The sequence below is a fragment of the Contarinia nasturtii genome, unplaced genomic scaffold (assembly GCF_009176525.2).
Source record: "Contarinia nasturtii isolate CC-2019 unplaced genomic scaffold, AAFC_CNas_1.1 Cnas_scaffold_187, whole genome shotgun sequence".
Classification (NCBI taxonomy): domain Eukaryota; kingdom Metazoa; phylum Arthropoda; class Insecta; order Diptera; family Cecidomyiidae; genus Contarinia; species Contarinia nasturtii.
The window spans coordinates 2146026-2168927 of NW_022197544.1; the positions used below are offsets into that span (position 1 = coordinate 2146026).

The 22902-nt window shown below is 35.4% G+C and overlaps 2 protein-coding genes across 3 annotated transcripts; one reads left to right on the forward strand and one right to left on the reverse strand.

Moving 5' to 3' along the window:
- The first annotated feature begins 1784 nt into the window (after positions 1–1784).
- On the forward strand, positions 1785–11687 carry LOC116336662. The gene is made up of 8 exons (XM_031760658.1): positions 1785–4109; positions 4268–4530; positions 6134–6277; positions 6422–6528; positions 6720–6893; positions 7724–7878; positions 8129–8408; positions 9624–11687. Exons 1-8 carry the CDS (start codon positions 3812–3814, stop codon positions 11143–11145), a joined length of 2943 nt encoding a protein of 980 aa, XP_031616518.1. The 5' UTR covers positions 1785–3811; the 3' UTR covers positions 11146–11687.
- Positions 11688–11907: 220 nt separating this feature from the next.
- On the reverse strand, positions 11908–21708 carry LOC116336663 (maternal protein tudor). 2 transcript variants are annotated; one of them, XM_031760659.1, is made up of 11 exons: positions 21404–21708; positions 19600–19976; positions 18908–19078; positions 17827–18838; positions 16877–17759; positions 16749–16790; positions 15988–16062; positions 15181–15851; positions 14879–15104; positions 14590–14792; positions 11908–14500 (listed from the first exon to the last, which is right to left on the reverse strand). In XM_031760659.1, the coding sequence occupies exons 2-11, from the start codon at positions 19903–19905 to the stop codon at positions 12036–12038; spliced, it is 6054 nt and encodes a 2017-aa protein (XP_031616519.1). In that variant the 5' UTR covers positions 19906–19976; positions 21404–21708; the 3' UTR covers positions 11908–12035. The 2 variants fall into 2 exon arrangements, with proteins under 2 accessions (XP_031616519.1, XP_031616520.1); XM_031760660.1 differs by lacking the exon at positions 15988–16062.
- Between the last annotated feature and the right edge of the window lie 1194 nt (positions 21709–22902).

Below are 22902 nucleotides of genomic sequence, written 5' to 3' on the forward strand. Positions count from 1 at the left end.
TTAAAAAAAATAAGCAGCAACATATATGTTCAATCGATCTTAGGATTCTATGTGTGAAAAAAAAAGCAGAAAATAGAACATGAGAAATACGAAAAAAAATGATATCAGATCTGATTTTGATAAACACAATGAGTATGTCTAAAGCAACAAACGCTGATTGAACAAATTCGAATATATCTATTTCAATACATACACTTAACAAGATGTAACAAAAATGACATTTGATCGAAAACTAAAAATGCTTGAAATATTTTCGATATAGGATTTAGTATATTTTTATCCGTTTGTAACTATTCCGTTACTCTGATTCGTTTTTCTTCACACTCTGTGTTAATTTTCCTTATTTCTGTATTTATTTACGTTCAATTTTGTGTTTTCATTTTTTCTACAAATAAAAATATGCGTATACATTCAAATGACCAAAGTGTTTTATTTAAAATTGCAACAGCCAACCAACAACACACACACACATAAAAAAAAGTTCTATTTTCAGGATAAATGCACTATTTTTGGTATGCATATGGTACACATCACCCACGGCATAAATATGAAACACTTTCGAGCATGCAAACGAAAGTGTGTGTGAGAGAGAGAGAGATAAAGTACCAACAAAGAAAATGAGAACGATTCAAAAGGAGAATGTAAAAAGCAAATGTGACATTCTTTGATTGCATAGGTGCAATTGATTGCCATACCGCATAAGCTCCAAATATAATAAATATTTCAAAGGAATGAAAATGGAATACTGCGGTTTGTAGGTTAAAGTGGTCTATTGAATGACCTTAAAACGAATAGAAAATCATATCATAAATAAACGATTAAAATGGATGTATCCATCGTACACACGCAATTTGTACAAATGTTGGCTGCCAAACGGCATCGAAACTACTCTATGCATACGCAACAACAAAGGCAATCGCATACAGTAAATATTTGCAGTAGATGTTGTTTTTTTTTCGTTGCTCGGTTAAACGTTGCCAACGCATACTTTACTAAACGTCGATTTTGCTGAAACATACACTGCGTGTGTCCCTTCTCGCCTTCTCTCTGTCATTCTCTTCATATCTTCGTCACCAAAGTTATATGCCGATTGTTATGATGCGCCACTACGATGTTTTGCTCCCGGTTATCACAAATTTCAAGCCGTAAGTCGGGGCAGAAAGTTCTCTGTAGCTCTGTAGCCCTGTGTGTTGTGGTTGACTGTGAATGTGTGGCTTAAAGATGGAAAAGTGTGTACCCAACAAGCGAACAAGCGCGCGCGCACAACTACACGCACCACATATAGCTCAACAGTCTCCTACATCAAGATAGATTCAAACTGGCTGATTTGCGATTTTTTCCCTCGTTTTTTCTTCGTTGTTTTTGAATTATTTTTTTTTACTCGTTTAACTGACTCTCGCTCTTTCGTTCTCTCTTCACCAATTTTCGCATTTCATTTTATCCAATTCATTCTTATTCGCTCATCGGTGTGTTTTCCCCCGTTTTTCAGCAACCACTCGTAAAGATGATAACATGATTATGTGATGCTGACTGCTATGGTTTTGCCCCCGTTTCAAAATTCTACGCGATACCGATGTACGGTTCTATCTCTAGCATGTGTGTAAATTTCCATCGGTGTATTGGCATGTGTGTGTGTGTGTGTGGTTGCGTGTATATGTGTTGGCCTTTTTACAGTGTGTAAAATATACACAAAACATCAAATACCGCGCGATAGCTGCATGCTATACACACGGACATGATGACAAGAGAGGCCAGGATCCAAAGTTGAAAAAGAATAACATGCATTCTGCAAACTGATTTCGCTTTGCTTTTTACTTATTTTGTGGTGCTCTTGCTGCTCTCACGCTCTATCACCGGACTTGGTGCTGAAATGATTTGTTGTTGTTTTTTTTATTCGTCTAAAGATTGCTAGTGTACATGTTTATTATTTCGCCGTTGTGATCGAAAATTAATGAATAACAGAAGAGACTGAAAGACAAAAAATCATTCGAAATAAATAAAAACACTTTCAAAATAATTAATCAATTTATGGTTTTTGATTTGCGAATTTGCCATACATTTTTTTGGGATGAAATTCGTAGTTTTTGTTATCTGATTCCTTCGGGATAGTGAAATTCATTTGTGCTTTGGGTGACTTTGTGAAAATATTCAAGAACGTGAAATAGCCAAACAAAAATCCAAATCCGAAATTGTTGAAACACGTCGTCGTTATTCGAATCGCATCATTTATTTTTGCGTGTATTTTCAACGCTACCCAAAAACATACAAACGCATCATTTAACACATGTAATTCGTTCGTCGTTTCGTTAACGTCGGGATCGCTGCGAATGTGATTGTTGCATTTCGAATGATACGCGAATGAAGAGGGAGAGAAAGATAAAAAAAACCACCGTTACGGAACGATTCGATTTCATTGCAACACAGTCAATTTAAATGAAAATACTCGCTCAATTTCATGCTCAAGCTACGGCCGCCACCACTGCTGCTGTTCAAATTCAACGCTGTTAGAGAACCGAGTTGTCCATCATCAAAAACTACACAAATAAAAGAAAACTGACGAATCAAATCACTTGTGTTCATTCTCTTTAGATAATTTTATCACACAAATGATTTTTCTTTATTTTTAAGGGAAAATTTTGCATTCCACTTTAAATTTACAACAACAACAAAAAACAGCGACGCGCATTAGCATATCATTCATTTATCGTCAGTTCGATTGTTGACAGTGTTTTAGACATTTAAATTGGTTGTGAGACTTTATATAAATCGACAAAGAGAAATAACGAACAAAAACAAATAAACAAAACTAAACATAAATAAAAACCAAACAGACGAATGATTAAAATATTTAAGAAAATGCCAAAATAATTCAAATAGAACATACTATATATTGTTTAAAATTGATGATAACAAAACCCATATATAATTGAAGAGCTAAATTTCGACTCAATTTTATTCACACCCGATTGAAGTTGTTACCACACAAAAGTTGAACGAGAAACACTTAAAAAACAACCGCACATACACCGACCAAGTAGAGAGACAGAGAGACCGATTTGTTTGTCTTTTTTTTATTCTTTCACGTTTTTGTTCATGTTGAAGATCGGCTTCGGTATTGTTGGATCCGCTGGTTTATCAGTCGGTTCATTCGATTAAATAGCATCAAGTGCAAACACGCAAATGAATTTCTTCCGTTTATTGTTGCTTTGTTAATACAGCTGATGCTCCATTGCCTCTGTATGTTGAAATGTGACACAAAAGACAAAAAAAAATGTGTGCTGTGCGCTAGAAAGTGATGAATAATTGGTCCATGTCTGTTATACACATGGATGTTATTTGATTTATGGTGTACGAGCGTGAAATCTCCCAATCCATTGAAAGAAAAAGTGTTCTCTCTGTGTGTGCTCGGCCAGAGATAGTAAATGGTTTCTTTTTTTTTGTGTGTGCTCAAAATTGCTTTTATGTTTCTGTGAGTTGCACTAGACAAACAAACAAAAAAATTACAAATTTTGTGTTAGACAATAGGGAGACAAAAGTGTAAGCAGAGACAGAACATTCACAACGGTCATTGTTAGTTAAGAGTTTAACGAATTTCGATGTATTTACTCGTTTAAACGATTATATAGTTGAAAAAGTGTTTATTTTTTCTTAACAAAATACACCGCGTATGTATTTGAAAGGATTTATTTGTTGAAATTGTTGGTTTGAAACGCGGACAATTGTGTGTGTGTGTGCATGCAAGATTTGTAGACGTTTTTCATTCTTCAATTGTTGCATTGTTCGATTTTAACCTTCAACTGTAAGAGAGTGCATGATGCAAGCTTCAATGTCATTTCAACAAATTATGGCGTCATCATCATCATCACCATCACCGACGACAACGAAAACGATGACGACGAGAATAATATCATCTGCGCTACATTCGCCATTGAGCTGCATGCTTCGAAGGATCGGAGGGAATAGACAGAGACCCAGCTGTTTAAAGAAAGCTCAACACAAGCATTTATACTGGATTTTAATTAGCTTAAACATTTTTATTGCGCTGGCATATTGTGATGACGATATTATAGCACCATCAACACAACCATTGCCACAAAAAAGGAGCGGAGGTAAGTGAGCGAACAGCGGGAGAAAAATAAAAGAATAACTGATTTTATTTGCTTATTTGTGCTGTTTACAACGTTTTATGCCAAACAATTGCTTTTATTTTCACTCTTTTTCTCTGCATTTGCACTTGCTTTTGTACTCGCGGTGTGTGCGTCCGCAGTGCTATCTGGTACAACAGCATCAAGGGGAGGAGAAGCAGGGGTGCTTGATATTAAAGACCATTGTAATAAAACGGTGGAAATTTACGAGGATGTTTCATCGCCCGAACTAACGAATGCCAATCGAAATCGACCGTTATTGTGCACATACCGATTTCGAAGCCATCGCGGTACACCACGTGATTGGGTACTACGAATTCGCTTCAAAAAATTTAAAGTCGGAAACATATTAAATGCAACACACTGTGATGGCGGATATTTGCAGGTAAATCATGCAGCAATTTCATTCCATCTCATTCCATCGATAGGCAAAATTTGAATAAAAAAAATTGAACAAACAAACATTCTCTGCAGGAAAAATTCCAGGCGATTCAATAAATCGAATTCGTAAGCCACGGCAATTTTTCATGCTCTCTCTCATTTTGCTATGCTTTTTCCATTTTTTCACTGGTTCTTTACATGCAAAAACAATCGAGAACCACAAAAAAACGAGAATGCAGAGTGGGGGGGGGAGACAAAATGAGAGGAGAGAGAGAGAAGATTGTAAACAAATCAAAGTACGTGCGCTAGCGTTAAAAATGCCAATCTATATTTTTGTTGCCGAATAAAGTTTAAAATCCATGCCATGTAACTGGTGTAACTGCGGAAAATTTCACTATACTGCGTCATGAATGCCATTTGTGATGGAAAGATGGGCGCCACTAAATCTGTATATATGTATTATGTGTCGACTCCTCACTTATTTTTTTCTTAGACTCTCTCTCTCTCCCTTTCTTTCTCTTTTTCTGAACTCGCGCTTCGTTTTCTTTCGATTGTTGTTGATTTGAATGTAGCTTTTCTGTTGGATTTTAATCTTGCTGACGACCAAATATATATATACATATATCTTGATGATGAGCAAAAGAGTCGCTCGTGCGAATAATTGGCAAATGATGAACATTCGAAGCAATTGCATTCGAGCAGGGCATTGAGATTTTTGTATGTGTATAAATCTATGCCATTACCATTAAATATTCGATTTAATGGTTCCGAAACCTTTACTTTGTTCCCCCCCCCCCTTTTTCCTTTTTATATCGTTTTTTTCTTTCGATCCGTCTCAATGCCACTCGTGCTTTTGTCTCAAGTACAATTTGTCTTTTGTTCTAACAAAACGCTTATGCACTTCCCAAATGGAATTGCAGCCATTCTATCGAAAGCAACACGAGAAAAAATACAGAAAGCAAAAAGAAAAGACTTATCCTTCAATTCTATTTACCATACATACTCGATAATCATTATAATGTTGCATTACGATGATAGATGAATTATAAATGGAATTTGTTTTTTCTTTCTTTCGACGTGTGCCATTTTTTACTCTAGCCATCTCCAATCTTATCGATATCTATTGAAACTTTTTTTGCAAAATGAGAAAATTCGATCAATTTTAAACCAAACTGTGAATTTTCGATGAGATCAGCTATTTTCATTTTCGTCGGCAAGCTTTAATGGATGGGAGTGAATACACGCTTTTTCCCAACATTTTTTTATCTCTGTAAAATTGCCAATTCGATATATATCAAGGACTTAAGGCAAAAGTCTCGTTATAAATAGTGTTTCTATTAAAACGGGAGTTAAATAAAAGCTCTTTCTCGATATTCCTTCGAAAAAGTATGTTTCTCGATGGGAAAAGAAAGCAATGCACGACCTATTGATAACCTTTTTTTGATAAAGTTTGTACATCATTTTGTGTGAACATTGTCGATTTTGTTCACTTTGTTGAAACAAAAATTCAATCCTCAAAATCAATTTATTGTTTCAAGAACATTGTTAACCAAACTGAATTTGTTCGTTTTATGCGGCAACAAAAAAAAAAATAATAAAATCGACAGATTGTGGATGGAAATGCAAAAACCGATGTATCGAATCGACGTGAACCGGGAATGTTTTGCGGCGAAGCCGAACAACCACAAACGTTCATTAGTGAAACCAGTTACGTCAAAATCATCTTTTTTGCGGAAAACTACACGGATCAGGTAATTCAATAAATTGAACGAACAACCAAATTAATTAATTTCACATTTATGCACATTCATGTCAAAAGTCTTGTTCAATGTGGATTCACAGCGATACTATGATGATGATTGCTATTGTTTATTTTTTTGTTTTCTTTTTGCTAGACCTATTTCTCGTTCGATTCACGAGCCGAACAACAGATTGAGGTGTATTTGCGATATGGCCAACATCCCGAACTCTATCCAAATCGAAGAGGCGAGGTAGTTCAAGGGTGAGTAAAACAGAGAAAGAGAAAAAACATGTTATTATTTCAATTTCATATTAACACATATCAATCATTATGAACTCATCGATGGCCAAATTGACAAGCAATGGCCAAAATGAAAGAAATATATGAATTTATTTTCATTGATGCGTTTTATTATGTTATATTGTTTAATACTGTTGGCAATTACTGAACAGATCGTATTGTGAACGAGAATTTCGTGATTGTCGTCTTCAAACATGTTACGTACAATCACCAGCTTATCCGGGACTGTATCCGAGGGCGCTTAACTGCCGATATCGCTTGCATACGCGACAACCTTTTATCAAATTGTATTTGCAAAACGAACATTTTTCTGTGGATGGCCAACGGTAGGTGTAGGATATCTAATAAATTTATGTATGTATACAAATGTAGTGTTGTTGTCGACAACGACGACGACGACGTGATAGCAGTTGATTATGGCCGCATAAATCGGCATTCATTCTCGTTGTAGAGAGCGATGCTCTCTCTCTTTCTAGGAATAAATGGGCATCATGTAATCTCCCATTTCTTTCTCTCTCTCTGTACACTTGATTTGTTTACTGAACGAGCAAAGTGTTTATATATTTCAATGGTGTCAATCAATGCAGGCGAGAAGTAGTACGCGAGCGATAATCCAAAACAGCAACATCCACTTCTTGTTCGTTCATTCGGTCGTTTATGCTCATCCACACCGACATTTATTATGTCAATTTGTGTTTTCCGTTTTCGGTTATGCTTTAATTGAAATTGATTGACAATATGGAGAAGCAGACACTAGACACTAAATCACAAAATGTTCGATAAAAAAAGGGTTGAGCATTTATATTCACTTTTTTATTGCAACACGTTGCCCAAAATAAATCTGATGGATTGATATAACAATAGACATCAATTTTTTGTTGCAACATTTTGCTACTGTTTTACTTTTTTTTCCATTGGCCATTTATTTTCTGTATCTAGTTGGATTTTAAGTGAATTTCGATCGGAGAGACCGATACAGAGATGTAAAGTTTCAACGAAAAAAAAAATCATCAAAAAATACAGTTGACAAAGAAAAAGAAAGAAGAGAGAAAGAGGAAGAGAGAGAGATGACACTGATTTTGCTTTTGTTGGTGATTATTATATTTTTATTGCTCTCTTGTTGTTATTCTGTTTCCATTTCGAATTTTATTGGCAGTTGCGAAAATATTATGACATGTCCAATGCGTGAAATAGGATCTGGCTCCAATCATTGTCCGTACGATTGGTTGGCGGTTTATGATGGTCGAGATGAGCATGCACCATTGATTGGAAAATTTTGTGGCGTTGGCAAGTTTCCATACAGTATAATCGGTAAGTGTGTTATGACACCAACAACAAACATTTTTACAAATCCATTCGATAATTCTTTCGCCATTGTTTTCGACAATCGAAATACAAAAATACGCAATCATATTTGGAGAAAAAAAAGGAACATTCAAAATTGATTCAATTACAATGAAAGAAGAGCAAAATAAAAAAGTTACTAGTTTAAATAAAGAAAAAAAAAACCGAATTAGGTCAAAAGCGATAACACACAATTGTTGGCCATTAATAATCACAGGCACATCACAGCATATGTTTGTGGAATTTGTATCATCTCCGGCGGGACCGCTGTTGAATACGGGATTTCATTTTAATGTCGGCAATTGGCCGGGTCACGTAGATACAGTTGGAAGTCGTATCGGTGCATGCGATTGGATTCTCAGTTCGGACGCGCTAAAGGATTCAAATGCATCGGAGGGTATATTTTTGAGCATCGCACATTGGTATCCACCAAACACAACGTGCAGCTATCATATTCAAGGAAACGAAGGCGAAGTCGTTCGTTTGTACTTCCCAAGGTTTGTATAAAGCATTGCAACTAGTATAACACAAATCGTTGAGCCATATTCAACATGCTTTATGTAAACAAATAAAAAAACGATATTTCAAGTGTGTTTGGCAGAAGAATGCGTGCAAAAGAGAGATAGAAAGAGATAAATGGAAAAATTACATTAGCTTATGAAATTATTGCATGAAAAAAAAAACGGGATTCTTTTTTTTCTACTCTCGTTTGAACTGTAAATAAAAGACAGCACAATATGTTCTTTTTTTCATTTATGTTATTATTTTGCCATGAAATGAATGAGTATGCAACATGGTACAAAGTTTTTTTTCTCTTGTACTACAAACACATTCACCGAAAAATAATTTGCAAAAAAAAACTTTATGCGCTTGTGACTATTTTTCCATTTGTTCAGTTCGTTGCACAAAGGAAACATAGTTCAAATGAACGCTAATGCAATTATCTTTTATTCAATGAATTATCCACACCGTTAACGACATCAAATTCTAAAGAAAAAGAATATGAATTGGTTCATAAAAAATGAACGAGATTTGAATTGAGGCAGGCGGCAAGAGATTGAAAGAGTACACGGGGATGGGACTGAAAGATGGAAACGTGCAGCAAAGCACGAATAAAATGATGAAGATGAAAATAAAATTACGTAGTTGCAACACAGGAGTCGTTGAAAAAAGAATGAAATAGAACTTGACACAATTCAATAGAATAGACTTGCACAATTTGGCCGTGTGAAGAGCGCGCGCTCAAATGTAAATTTTAATCTGATGTAACGAAGCAAAATCCTTGATGTTAGGCAACGTACATTGTGTCATTATGCAAACATTTCGCCCTTAGCGCACATGTCAATCCAGTGAAACGTCTCACTTTTGCCAATTTTTTTTGTTTATATTGCTGCTGATGTCGCCATCATGCCGCCTCTGCTTTTTCGCGTTCACTTAATTTCGATCGTTTTCGGTCCTCGTAATATGTATATAGTTGACAAAGCAATCGAAATCAATCACATTGAAATTGTTATTAGTGAATTGGAACGGATAATTTAGTGTATGTGAGCGCTTAATTTTTGCGCGAATAAAATAGGAGGGAGTGATTGAAATAGAGGCGTGTGAATGTTTTATTTAACTATTAATAAATTTGATGATGGATAGATTTATGTCTCTACTAGAATTCCAAATAATGTTCGTTTGCTTATTTTCATTTCTCAATTCACATACAGCTTTCGAATAAATCGAATCGAAGCGCCAATTGTCAAAATCGATATGGACTGTGCTGAATCGTTAACAATTTATGATTCAAATCGTGCTGATCCGGCACGTATTATAAAAACATTTTGTGACACATTTTCGCGACCAATGGAGAAAATTGATTTTGTTAGTACGGGTCGTTCGTTGTATGTACGTTTCGATAGTAAAACCGGAAGCTACAGTGGCAGTTCACTTTATTATTGGGCCCATTATGATTTCTTTAATAATACAAAGTTTGGCGAACCCATACCAAATACCATATGCGATGAAGTATTTTATGCATGGAAACATTCACACGGCCACGTTCGATCGCCATTGAATACATTGATTTTCAAACGAGCCACTGGCACTGATCTACGTTGTCAATACAAATTCATTACCGATAAACGGTTGTATGCACGTGTTCTCATTGAAGTGACATCGGTTACATTCAAAGAGCTACCATACAATATGAACACATGTACACGTTGTCATGAAGAACGTGTTGATAAGCTCATCATATGGGAAGAACGTGAAAAGGCTCAAGAACCGTTGGCATGCTTTTGTGATGATATACCACGAGCGGTACGCATCATTTCATCGGGTGAACAAATGAACTTGGAAATGATTGTACAAGGTCAACATTCGACAAATAGCTACTTTAAAAATCAAAGTCCATTGTTTCAGGCAAATTATGAATTCGCCCATGGTCCAATGTGTGGACCAATTACATTGGGACCATCGGCCGATGGTGAACTATCATTTCCATTTCGTAATAAAATAAACTATCATCACCCGCAAGGTGAACATGCGAAAAAAGAGAAATGCATATGGGAGCTTAAGGTGGCCGGTGAACGTGATTTATGGATGCATTTGGATAAAGCTGAATTTACCGATAAATCATGTGATATGGCACGCATTGAAGTTTATTTGGCCGGTCGTCTTGAACCACGTTTTGTCATTTGCCCAGAAAATGTGAGCTTGGCACATGGTTTAGCCATTTTATCGGCAGCTGAACTAGGAGCACTCGACAATGACAACGAACCGCTACCGGTTGTTATAATGTACACCGGCGATAGTACACCGGGACGTAATTCATTTCGTCTTCTTTGGACTGAACTATTTCATTTGCCACGTAATCCTGATGGTAATTTGGCACGTTCGTTTTTAAAAGATTCCGATTGTGATTTTAAATGTCCCGGAAATACGGCCGTTTGTATACCAAAACATTTAGTATGTAATGGCATTTTAAATTGCCCAAATGTAACAATGACATCAACACTGGAAACTCTACAGCAAAATGTTCGTGACAATTTGAAAATGCTCGATATAGATGATGAAAATTTAATAAAACATGCACGTTATTTAACCGACGAAGATCCAGCCATTTGTAAACGAGGTCAAGATACCGAAGTACCTTATGTCAAATTATTATTCATTGCGGCCGGACTGAGTTTAGTGTTTACCATTTTGTTGGCATTGATATGTCGATACTGTTGCTGTCGCAGCAATTAAAATCGAAATTAAAATTGCATGAACGGTATATGAAAACTTTTTATTTTTCTCGATTTAATAAGAAAAGTGTTATATACAAATTACACAATTTTTTAGCGAACAAAAACAACAACAAACACGATGTTACGATGTTATGTTTGGTATATAAGGTAGTATACTAATATTAATGATTCATCGTGAATAAAATTATTAATTAACTATTAAGAAAATAATAAAAAAATGTCATTTTACGAAGCAAATGATGGCAGTTTTTTTCTCTGCGTTGTGTTAGCAAAAGCAATAACTAAATAAATGCAAGAAGAAGAGTCGAAAATCAAAATATACAAAAAAAAAACAACTTAAATGATACCTACGATTTCATATAACAACAAATTTTTGAAATTAGATTGTAATTATAACGTAATGACGATCGACGACAAGTGAAAAAAGAACACACCGAAACAGATGAAAATAAAATACTGTTAGCTAATTGTATTTTAATACCTGAAAACTGATTTTAAAGCCAAAAATAAAGAAAATTGAACACAGAGAAAAACCACTCACATTTTTTTTTATTCTTTCAAGATAATTTATTTTATTGATTCTTGCATATCCGTTTGTTTCAATAAATAAAATGAATTTTGCATTTTGTTTTTGCTTATTGCCTATTCATTATCAAAATGACATTCGTCTGAATTTCTTTTATTTCTTCTTATTTTTTTTTTCTTTGTAAATAAGTTTGATTTTCGTTTTGATTTTTTTTTATCTAGAGAAAAAAGTTATATAAAAAAATATGATGATTTTATGAAAAGTTTTCTCAATATTTTAAAAAGAGAAGAAAAAAAATTATTGTAATTATTGCTTGTCATACATTCTTTTTTATCGGTGACGATGTAGATGATGCTGTTGACTTAATGAGGTATATGAATCGCCTGCTCCATGACATCCGCTAAGACGTCGGATGCGACTTTAGCCCGAATGTAATCAAGAATTTCCATGCCATCACGATAGAATGTGACGATTGTTTTGGTGGCTGTCGTTATGCCAATCGATTCAACTTGGAATGTTGGCTCCGGCGATTCCGCCAGAAAGTCCATAAACACTTTTGTATCTTGTTCGGTAAATTGCTGCATTCGATCATTGGCCAATGTGCATTGGGCGGCCAACGGAATGATTGTATCAATAACGCTCGATAATTTTCGAAACTTTGTTACTTTACACGTATTGCCATAGTCAATGAATTTGACCACAACATCGTTTGCAGTTTTTTCGAGCACTTTGGCTCGATAATAGCGATAATCATCGTTGAACAATGCTGCAATAACCGAACCAACTGTAACATCATCCGGTGTAAGTGTGTCTTGTTCGTTGAGTAGTTGCAATTGAATTAAATTTAATTCTGCCGATTTGGAATCGAACTGAATGTAAAATTCGTTCGGTGATTCAATATGTGTGAGATAACATGTTTGTTTTCCACTTGGAAAATCGGTAATATTAACCGAATGTTGTTGTGGTGATGTGGCCTCTTTCGATGCACCATCTTGCTCATCCGCTGTTATCAGAAGTGATGGTTGTTTTTTCACACATAATTCACCCAAAATATCGGTTAGATTTTGATCATCGAGGTACAATTCAACGATTGCACTTTTACCGGGTTTCGACATTATCACTTTGAATTCAGTTGCACCATCACCAGAAATGTCACGGAATTTTTTTTCGGCTTCGTCGCTCCAACACTCAATGTTATCGGCCATTTTCATCGTGCATTGCCTACGCAAAAGTGGTAATTGTGCGATTTCCGAGCTTAACGTTCGTATTTCGTTTGTTTGGAAGGTATTGCCGTAATCGAGAAACTCAACATCATATTTTCCATCTGGTAAAACATTTAAAATTCGCGCTCGATAGAATAAACCATCTTCAAATTGTGCACTACAGATTGTTCCAATTGTTGGTGTACTCGGCGCAGTTGGACTATTGTTTTGGGCCAAGTGTAATTCGATTTTATGTAGAACCTCCGAATCCGAATCGACTTGAATGAAGAAATCACTCAATGAATTGATATGACTTATGAAACATTTTTCGCCCGATCGGATAATTTCCAATGGTTCAGCAACTTCTTCTTGAATCAATTCCTTCACCAAATCACGTCCACCGACAAAGAACAGTTTCACATAGTTGACATCTTTGTCTTTGCTGACTAGTTCATATGTTAATGGTGAATCATCAGAGTGGAGCATTCTAAGTTTTTGACATGCATTTTCAGCCCACTCGCCAGAACCACGTGGTGCTATTGGCAACGAACATTTCATTGCGTATGGTTTACGTTCGATTAAACTGTTGTCGATTATCGATTTCAACAATGTATTATCGGTGATGGAATCAGTATTACCATAATCAATGAATAGTATCGATGTTATTTCACCGTCTGTATCAATAATTTTAGCTCGATACCATCGATCATCCAATGTATATTTGGCAATGCATAGTTGACCAGCACGAAAATCGGCCAATGCCGGTAATTGTGGTGCCACAATTTGCAATGATGTTTCGAACGAATTTATTTCAATGGTGTCGGAATTTAATTGAATGTAAAACCGATTCGGATGATCAACATGTGTTATGAAAACCAATTCACGATCCTCAGTTTTTGGTGCGTCGGCAATTTGATCTACAACGATTGCCTGTGATGAATCAAAATGGTTGATATCAGGTATGGTACTAGTTACAGACACCTCAGAACCAATTCCACTTTCGGGTGATATTTCTGTGGTTTCAGGTGCTGATTTTGATGTCGGTTCTTTTGGTGGCTCTTGTTGTTTCTCAATAGGCGGTGGTTGCTGCTGTTCAGTTTGTTGTTCGGTTTGTTGTTGTTGAGGTTGGTGTTGTATCGATTCAGTCTGTATCGGTTGATCTTTTTCTTCTTGAACAGGTGCTTCAATTACCGATTGAATCTGATCAATCAATTCAATGAGTTGTGACAAAGAAAGCTTCTTTGCTTTACCTTCGGCAATCAATTTTTCGAATAAATTACATCCATTCAATGATAGATCACAAATAAAATTGGTTTGATGTGTGCCCACAATTTTGACATTTTTCACGGTGGTCCAATCAAAATCGGCCAATGATGCATTTTCATCAATGAATTGAATTGGAATAAACATTTTTCGAGCCATAATGCTCAACGGTGACTTGAATTGTTCTTTTATCACTTTAACAGTGGACTTTGGAATTCGTTCCGTATTCCCATAATCGATCCAACGCACCGTTACCGTATCGTCTGGATAAAATATCTCGATTTGGCAGCGATAGTAATTTCCATCAAGTGATGACACCGCGACATAGATTTGGTTCACTTCCAATGATGAACAAACTGATGCTGCAAAGAGGAAACATAAACAGATAAAATTGATTGGTAATAGAAAAAATCCAGATGCATTTGTAAAAACTTTGTTGAGAATTACTTACTGTCACTTTCATATGCCCCATACAGTTCATCTAATAATGCATTTAGCTGCCCATCAAACTTAATGTTCTGAACGTAAACAACATTGGGTCGCTCAATGTGACTAATTGTACCGTCAAATGTATTGCTATCAATCGGATAATAGGATATATCAGGCAAATTGGTATCTTGGTCCAATCCCGGCACATAGACGGACAACATCAAACTGAAAATATGCACAAAATATTTGTTTAAAGAACACTATGTCGTAGACGATGAATACGGAGATCGGATGAAGTGAATAAAACTTACATGTTATCAGCGTCAATCGATTCAATCTTGACATTGACATATTTATTCTCGAATGTTCGGAAATGCTCTGATAATTGTGGATTCTTCTTAACTAAGCTTAAGTCTTTGTAACTGCACATCAATGCAATATCACAGCCATAAAGCATTGCTTGGAATCGAGTTAGATCTGTGACTGATGTGATGAGTACGGTGAGTGTTTGGCCAATCAAACGTTCCAAGCTCATATCTATTGAAATGAAAAGGAAAAAACCAATTTTAAGAAATCGTTTACTTTGTGAATGTGTTCGTTCACTTTGATTTACCTTTGAACAAATTGCTTATGTATTTCTCTTGAATCAGAGTATTTTTCAAATTGACGGCCAAATCAGCGGAGCGTTTCACAATCAAATCAACTGTATGGATGTTTTGTTCCTGAGCGATCACTGTGCATTCAATTTCGTTGGACGTTTCGATGTGTCGATGAACTTTATCATGAATTTCCAAAATCGATTTGTTCAAGGTGACATTGCCAAATGTGCATCGCATAGCCATCGCCGGTAAAATTGTGAATGATTTTTCTATTTCATACATGTCCGATGTTTGGCAGATACATTTGCTGCCATAATCAATAAACTGGACACGATATTTATCACGTGGTTCATTGTATTCAAGCACTTTGGCACGTTTGATAATATCGTCAGCTTTGTGCCGAACCAAAACCAATGCACCGATCGGAACTTTTGTTTGGATTGTTGCACGTTTTTTATAGTATCTTTGAATTTGATTCATCATATCATCGCATCTGTTGTCCATCGACTTGAGTTGTACATAAAATTCCAAAGGTGAACGCCAATCAACGATGTTCACTTTAGTGCTTGAATTCAGCGGAACTGGAATTGCATCCGGCAATACTGCATTAAAACCAACAAAATCTTCAGTTGTTATCATTGGTGGACGCTTATTGTTATTTGTGTTGATTTTATCCGGGGTTTTGCTGAATTCAATGAAATTAAAAAAAAAAAATTGATTATGAGAGTCAACTCGAAAGTGAATATGGATGTGTGGAGATGTGTGGAGATGTGTGAGAGGAAATAGAGGTCTACAATAAATGAATGAACCAAACAACGAACCTTATCGTATCTGTGCTATGATTACCCATAGATTCAGCCACACCAGAGCTTTCCCAATTATCATTCTTATCGAGACTACACAAAATCAAATGTGAGAAACAAACAGATGCATTTTTTATGAGCGTGCGTAATTAACAAAGTAATACCGTTAAAAACTACAGTAATGATATGTGCTAAATGAATATTGTGTGAAATAAAACATGTGCGTGCAAAAATGGGGTGTGTGTGTGAGTGTGCCAAATAGCATATGTTTAAATGAGTACGATTCGCAACCAATTTACAAGTTTTTGAACAAAGAAATAAAAAAGTCCTTTTTCCATCAACAAAACAACGAAAGTGCATTGAAAATCCAATCGAGTTCTTGATTTGTCTGAGTGTCATTTGGAAAATACAAAAAAAATTGATTCTGTGTGTGGATGTGTGAGGGCATAAAATAAACGATTTTATTTTATTTTCAAAATGTTTTGGCGTTTACCCTATCATTCGTTTTCCATTGTGATTGTTTCTTGATCGATTGGGACGTTTATTGAATCGTGGTATGACATGTTTTTGTAAAATCGGTCTGGGTACACAACACATTTAGTAAAACACACAAAAAGAAAATGATGTTGACAATTAATGTTTAAAATTAAAAAACAAAAACATACAAATCAATATCATTAATACAATTAACATTTAAATGATTATTTCGCATTCGCAATGTGATTATAAATATGCAAATAAATAGATTTTATGCTTTGAATTGAGCTTCCAATACTTACTTTTTGTTCATTTCGTTGTTACGTCGATTGTCAAACTCTGACCTGAAATCAGAAGGAACATGGTTTTTATACAAAAAAAAAAAACATGGGGATAAAGTGAAAGACACAAAAAAAATGGTTTAACTAACCGATTTCCATAATTTTTCGGTGATGATCCATTGTTCATCGATTGTTTGGTATTTTCAATCCGTGCTCGGGGTGATTGTTGTGGCTTGGCACGATCATATCGAGTGTTATCGTCGGTCTGTCGATCTTTGTTGTTTCCAAATCGTTGTTGCTCAATCGGTCCATCGGTCGTTTCAATGAATTTTTCATGACTTTCGGCACCATCGCATTCTCGCACAATTGGCCAGTTGTTTGGTTTATTGACGGGTGGTATTGCTGTTGTTGATATTGCTCTTGGTGGTTTTTCTACTTCGTTTACGGCTTTAGTCGATGATTTTTGGACATAATTATTGCGACGTGGCATTGTATTTTTATACACCGAATGCGATAAACTCATTTCATTTTCTTCGTCACGTAATTCAACAACATAAGCTGAATTCGGAAGGCGATGATGCAATGACGTTTTGTACTTACGTATATATCCATCGGAGCGTTCAATGGACATTTCAATTTGTACTCGTGTCGTTTCTGGTACTTCGGGTACATCCGCAAAATCGACCAAACAACATTCGATGGCTTGACGTGGTAATTCGAGAAAATTTGACGTGATATCACGTAATTCATCTGATCGACATTTCATTTCAAAGCCATAATCAACGGTATACACTAGAACGTGTTCGTTATCAATTTGATCCATAACAATAACACGATACCATTCCTGGGCATCATTTTGAAACATTGCGGCACAGCATTTATCCTTCGGTGGCAGTACGGTCATTTTTGGTGCACTATGGCAATGTGCCAATAGTAAATCCATCATGTGTTCACATTTTTCCTGATCTTTGACTCGTTGTACAAAGAATTTTTTTGCATTGACTGCACAGCGTATAACAACCAAATCACCGTCTTTTAAATAGAAAAAAAGAAATATTCGATTTTGTTTTCATAAAATAATAATTCAATGTAAGTGTACCTTTCAAATGTGGTGGATTCGGGTATGTGTTCAATGCGGTCTTCTTTTGTTTTAACACGGTAAGCACATTATCACCATTCGGCAAAAAGAGTTCGCACTGTTGAACTGGTGATAATTTTGTGGGAATGACTTTGAGTTCAAGCAATGTATCATTTGAAACAAGCGCATTGAATGCATTTTTCAAACGAGCATCGATCGGTCCGAGCTCTTTGCAGCCAAACAATTCAAATGGCATTGCAAATGTTTTTGGTGCGAGAAAATTGGATGGAATTTCGTATAAATCGGAGAATGCCACCAATTCTGAATTACCATAATCGACGAATATAACGCGACAACCATCGGTATGCACTTTGTGAATGACCGCTCGATATAGATTTTGATCTTCGGAAAATCGTGCAATGCACGCCATACCAATGCATGACATATTGATGGGCCGTTTTGAATTGAGTTTTATACGTTCGGCACTCGCCAAATCATTGGCCAAACGATCCAAAATATGCTCTTGACTCTTTAGTTGCACATAAAATTCGTTTGGACCATTTTCAACGTACGAACAATAAACCACATGAAATATATTCGGCACCAATTCATTGCCGGTAAATGCTGGAATTCGACCATCAACATTTGGCTGTGGAATCACTTCAATCGGAGTTGCATCTGGTTGAAAAGTTGGACGTATCGGTTTTTGTGCGATATAATTTTGAATCAATTGTTTGCCCTGATCGGTGATTGTATTGTTGTTGTTATTATTATTTGTTGTGGCTGCTGCTACTGCCGCTTGTAATGGACGCGTTGGAACGAGATTTCGACGTTTTTCACGTCGTGCTGGTGAACCACTGGCGGCACCATTCATTGCCGGACCTTTGCTGAATTCTTCGAAACGCTGCGACCATTTACGCATTTCCATTCGTTGTTCGGTAAATGAAATTTCCATACCAACACTTGATGTGATAAGTTTTGTTGCCAAATCAATATCACCATATTTCAATGAAATGTAGGTATAATCACGATCCTATGGGCAATACAATTCGAATTAACATTTAAAATGTGATTGTTAAATGATGACTATTTCGTCACTTACCGATTGTTCGTTTGTGATTGGTAAAATTGACTTGACCAGCAACGATTCAATGATGACACGTTCGTTTAACTTCCAATTGCAAAAGAAATTTGCCAAAATGTATCGAGTTGCGATTGGCGGAAATTCACGCAAAAATTCACCTTTTTTATTTTTTGGATCCAGCTCAAGCAACTGAATAAACAATAATGTCGCACATTTTAGAATAGAAATAGAATATTCAAGAAAAAATGTCATCAATTCAGTGGTTCGTTTGCACATAAAATTATGAAAAATGACATCGACAACATTTTTTCTCGATGTTTGCTAATTTTAAATTTATTCATGTTTTTATAGCGGTCGCCCCATTCAAATGAATTCTTGGAATTAAGTTTCGATTTCATATCGTTGAATCAATCGATTGAAACAAATAAACACGAAAACTTCATGCAAAATAAACAAATTCGAAATGATTTCGACTCAACTGATAAGAAATTCTTTAAAATAACGGCATTCACCAAAAATTATGTACGGAATATGGCATTTTTACAAAATCATTTAAGTTAATTCCAATTGGTTCAAATGGACAACCGTATAAAGTTGATTTTTTTATTTAATCTGGCGACGATGCATACAGAAATCGACAAAATTCAAACTAGTGAAATTTACTTAAATTATTTTTCTTATTTACTTTAATTCAAGTGAAATTTACTTACCACACTAGCATCCACTTCAAAGTCCGAGCCATAGTCGATCAATTGAATAACGACTTTGTTGTTGGAACGTTTTTCAGTGACAATGCATCGATGGTATTTATTGTTTCCCGCACTCCATGCCAAATAAACAGTGTCAAATTCCAGCTTTGGATGTAGATCAGGTTGAGCGACTATTTGTTTGGTATATGGTTGGTAAGCGGCAATTTCCGATTCAAGTTGTGATAATAAATCGGGCCGTTTATGTCCCTGAATTTCCAAAAAACCATGATACGGTTGTGTAGATGTCACAGTAAGATGCTCCATCATGGATATGCACGTGGTGTGTGATTTCAATTTGGTGTGTGTCAATTGATTTTCAATTCGATGATGCCTTTGATCTGTGTTCATCGAAAGAAAAGAAACACACACACAAAAAAAAAATGATGAAGAACAATGTGTAATAGAGTTGACAGTTTACTTGTTTGTGCGTGTCGTGTCTTGCGCTCGAAATCGTTTTCGAAACGTAGTAACACTTGCCTATACGTTTGCCAAATTGTTGTTATTATTTACAGTTAGTCAAATGCTGAAGCGATGAAGCGCAACAACAAAAAAAAAAAAATACAAGACGTCGTCTACCAAAGTCGATCGGCCGGAATGTGCGTGATGCTTGTGTGCGATTCAAATGTAACCATGCAATTTTTTTTCTAGAAATGCTGTGTATATCAATTTGCGAGAGGCTATGTGTTGAAATACACTTGAATAATGACCGCAGTGCAATAAGCATACGCGCGCGCATCAACAGCAGTGAGAGCGACAGAGATAGGCAGAAAGAGAAGAAAATTTAAAAAAAAGAAACCGATGCGAAATTAATTGGAGCAAATAGAGTTTTAAATATTTGAAGTGAGTTTGCATTCGGAATCGTGCAGCTCTCTTTGTTCATTTGTGGTGTATGGCGTTTTCATTTTCGATTCGCCTTCGGTTGTGTTTTATGTTTTTTCTTCATTTTATGCATTGTTGTTGTTGTTGCTGCTGTTGTTTTTGGATTTGAACCGAACGAAGAAGAAAAAAAATAATGTGCATTTCACTCGGTTGCCAAATGGAAGGGAAGTGTTTCGAATACAGCAAATAAAAAAAACACATATCAAATACAACGTGTAATGAACGGGAAAATGATTTGCTATAATCATAAATGTATTTAGCACTACCGTTGCGCGAGAGAGTTGCATTGCGACCGTCCATTATTTTCTACAATGGCCAAACCCAAAATCTCTCACCAACAAAAGAAAAACTTATCAATCTATTAACTTTTAATTTATAAATAAATTTATCCAAAACACATCGGCGTACAATAGATAATTAAACTTTTTTGTTTGACTTCGGTGTTATGAGTCGAGATACATGTGTGTGTGTGTGTTTGTGAACTCACGACACAGACTGATACAGAAATATATGGAACAAAATCACAGACAACGCGCTTGAAAATATAATAAAGGAATTAGTTTTTTTTTTCAACTCAACAAAGAAGAAAAAATAAATAAATCAACGCACACACGCATCGATCAACGATTTTACTTTACAACTTCGTTTAAATTCTTCCAAAAAAAAAAAAAAATTTCTTCTGTGCGATGCTCAATTGTTCCGAATTAATTGCGATCGATCACCCATTACACCGAAGAAAAAAAAGATTTAGCATTGGCATAAATTGTATTCTTTCTATTTGTTATCGTTAAACACTGTACCGTTTACAGTTAAACAAAAAAACGCTGATATATCAAATGCAATATATATAAATAAATGATAAAATTACAACACATCATTTACTTACCTACGCTGAAATTCCATTGGATGCGATTAACATTTGAATCGCATCTATTGCCAGCTGATGATCTCTATACACTATTTGCTTTTGTCTTATTTCTAATTTCTATCAGTGTCGTTCGGTTAAATTTTCTTTGTTCTTTTTATTGGCCACCAATCGCTTACGCTAAATCAATGGATATCGTTTTGATTCTATCGTTGTTATTTTTATTTTATTGTTGCGTCCTGTTGTGTTCAATATTCAAATCTTAAAATTTGCTCTCTTCACTTCTATCGCAACAGACAGAACTGCCGAAACTAATAGACTATACAATAACATACACACCGCAAACACATAATTTTTTAAGTCGTACAATGTTTGTGTATACTGTGTGTATTGGAATGCACCAAATTCACATTCGAATTTGAATAGCCGTCGTTGTATGTACTAATATATCGTGTGACATTGAATATCTATCGCACTCTTTGCTAGCTCACAATTTTATTCGGTCACACGGTATCGTTCGTCTCCTTCTGTCTTTGTGTATGTACTTGTGTGCGTTCGATGATTTGTATTGGCCAATTTCAATTGCTGTCACCATTTAGTACATACTCTCGTGCACAAATCATAAGTTTTTTTCAATCGACAATTTTTTTTTATTATTTCGAATGAAATTTAATTTTTTTTTAAATTGATTTTTAGATTTTATTTTGATAAGCATGTGTCCCATTCCATGGAACAAAAAATAAGACTCAAAGTTAATTGGAAGTATGTTATTCTAATGTGAAGAAACAGCTGATTTTGCTTTTGACGCCATCTATCAGTGAGATGGAGCCATACAGATTGTTCAAATAATATTATGTTGGGGAAGTAGCCATAGTATATCCACATCTTTATCGTTAACATTTGAACAATAAAACTTGAAAATAGTGCCATTTTGCACAAAATTAAAATAATTTAAAATTGATGAATTGAAAGTTAAATTCTTATGTGCTTCGCAAATATTTCCAACAAAGTCTTACCTATTTTTCTTTTAATTTTGTTTGTTCGATATTATACTATTGATATCAGCTTTTCTTTATATCAAAATATATCTTTTACTTTTCCGCCCACACCGTGTGGGCCACACGTAGTTTGAAGGGAAAAGTCTTGTAATGGGGTCTAAAAATAAAAATTCTCAAAATGGTCGGAGATGACCTTTTCTGGATTGGGGATGAAAAAATAATCGATCTGAGACCAGGTTGTGGTGGGTCTGTTCCACGTTGTACGTGACCGTTTTTGTTCACCCATTATCTCTTTTCTCGTGATAGTTTTTCAAAATCTGATTTTATAGGATGCTTTGGAATATTGAGGTAAAACCATTAGATTTTTGACCAAATTGGTCCACTCCATCATGGTCTTATAGTGCATACAAATTTTATTTTTGAAAAGATTGTATGGGTGATGTCAAAATTTTCATGGTCAAATTTGGATTCCTCGACCCAAAATTAGGGGGTATGGTATTTTTGATGTTGGCCATCATGGTC

Bases quoted from the DNA above. Each gene is read 5' to 3' on its own strand.
- LOC116336662 (XM_031760658.1), top strand. From the start codon at position 3,812: ATGATGCAAGCTTCAATGTCATTTCAACAAATTATGGCGTCATCATCA. The intron at 6,278-6,421 runs GTAATTCAATAA...TCTTTTTGCTAG, and splicing joins CGGAAAACTACACGGATCAG to ACCTATTTCTCGTTCGATTC. The intron at 6,529-6,719 runs GTGAGTAAAACA...ATTACTGAACAG, and splicing joins AGAGGCGAGGTAGTTCAAGG to ATCGTATTGTGAACGAGAAT.
- LOC116336663 (XM_031760659.1), bottom strand. From the start codon at position 19,905: ATGATGGAGCATCTTACTGTGACATCTACACAACCGTATCATGGTTTT. The intron at 16,063-16,748 runs GTAAGTATTGGA...GATTTTGTGTAG, and splicing joins AACAACGAAATGAACAAAAA to TCTCGATAAGAATGATAATT. The intron at 15,105-15,180 runs GTAAATCAAAGT...TCATTTCAATAG, and splicing joins CATAAGCAATTTGTTCAAAG to ATATGAGCTTGGAACGTTTG.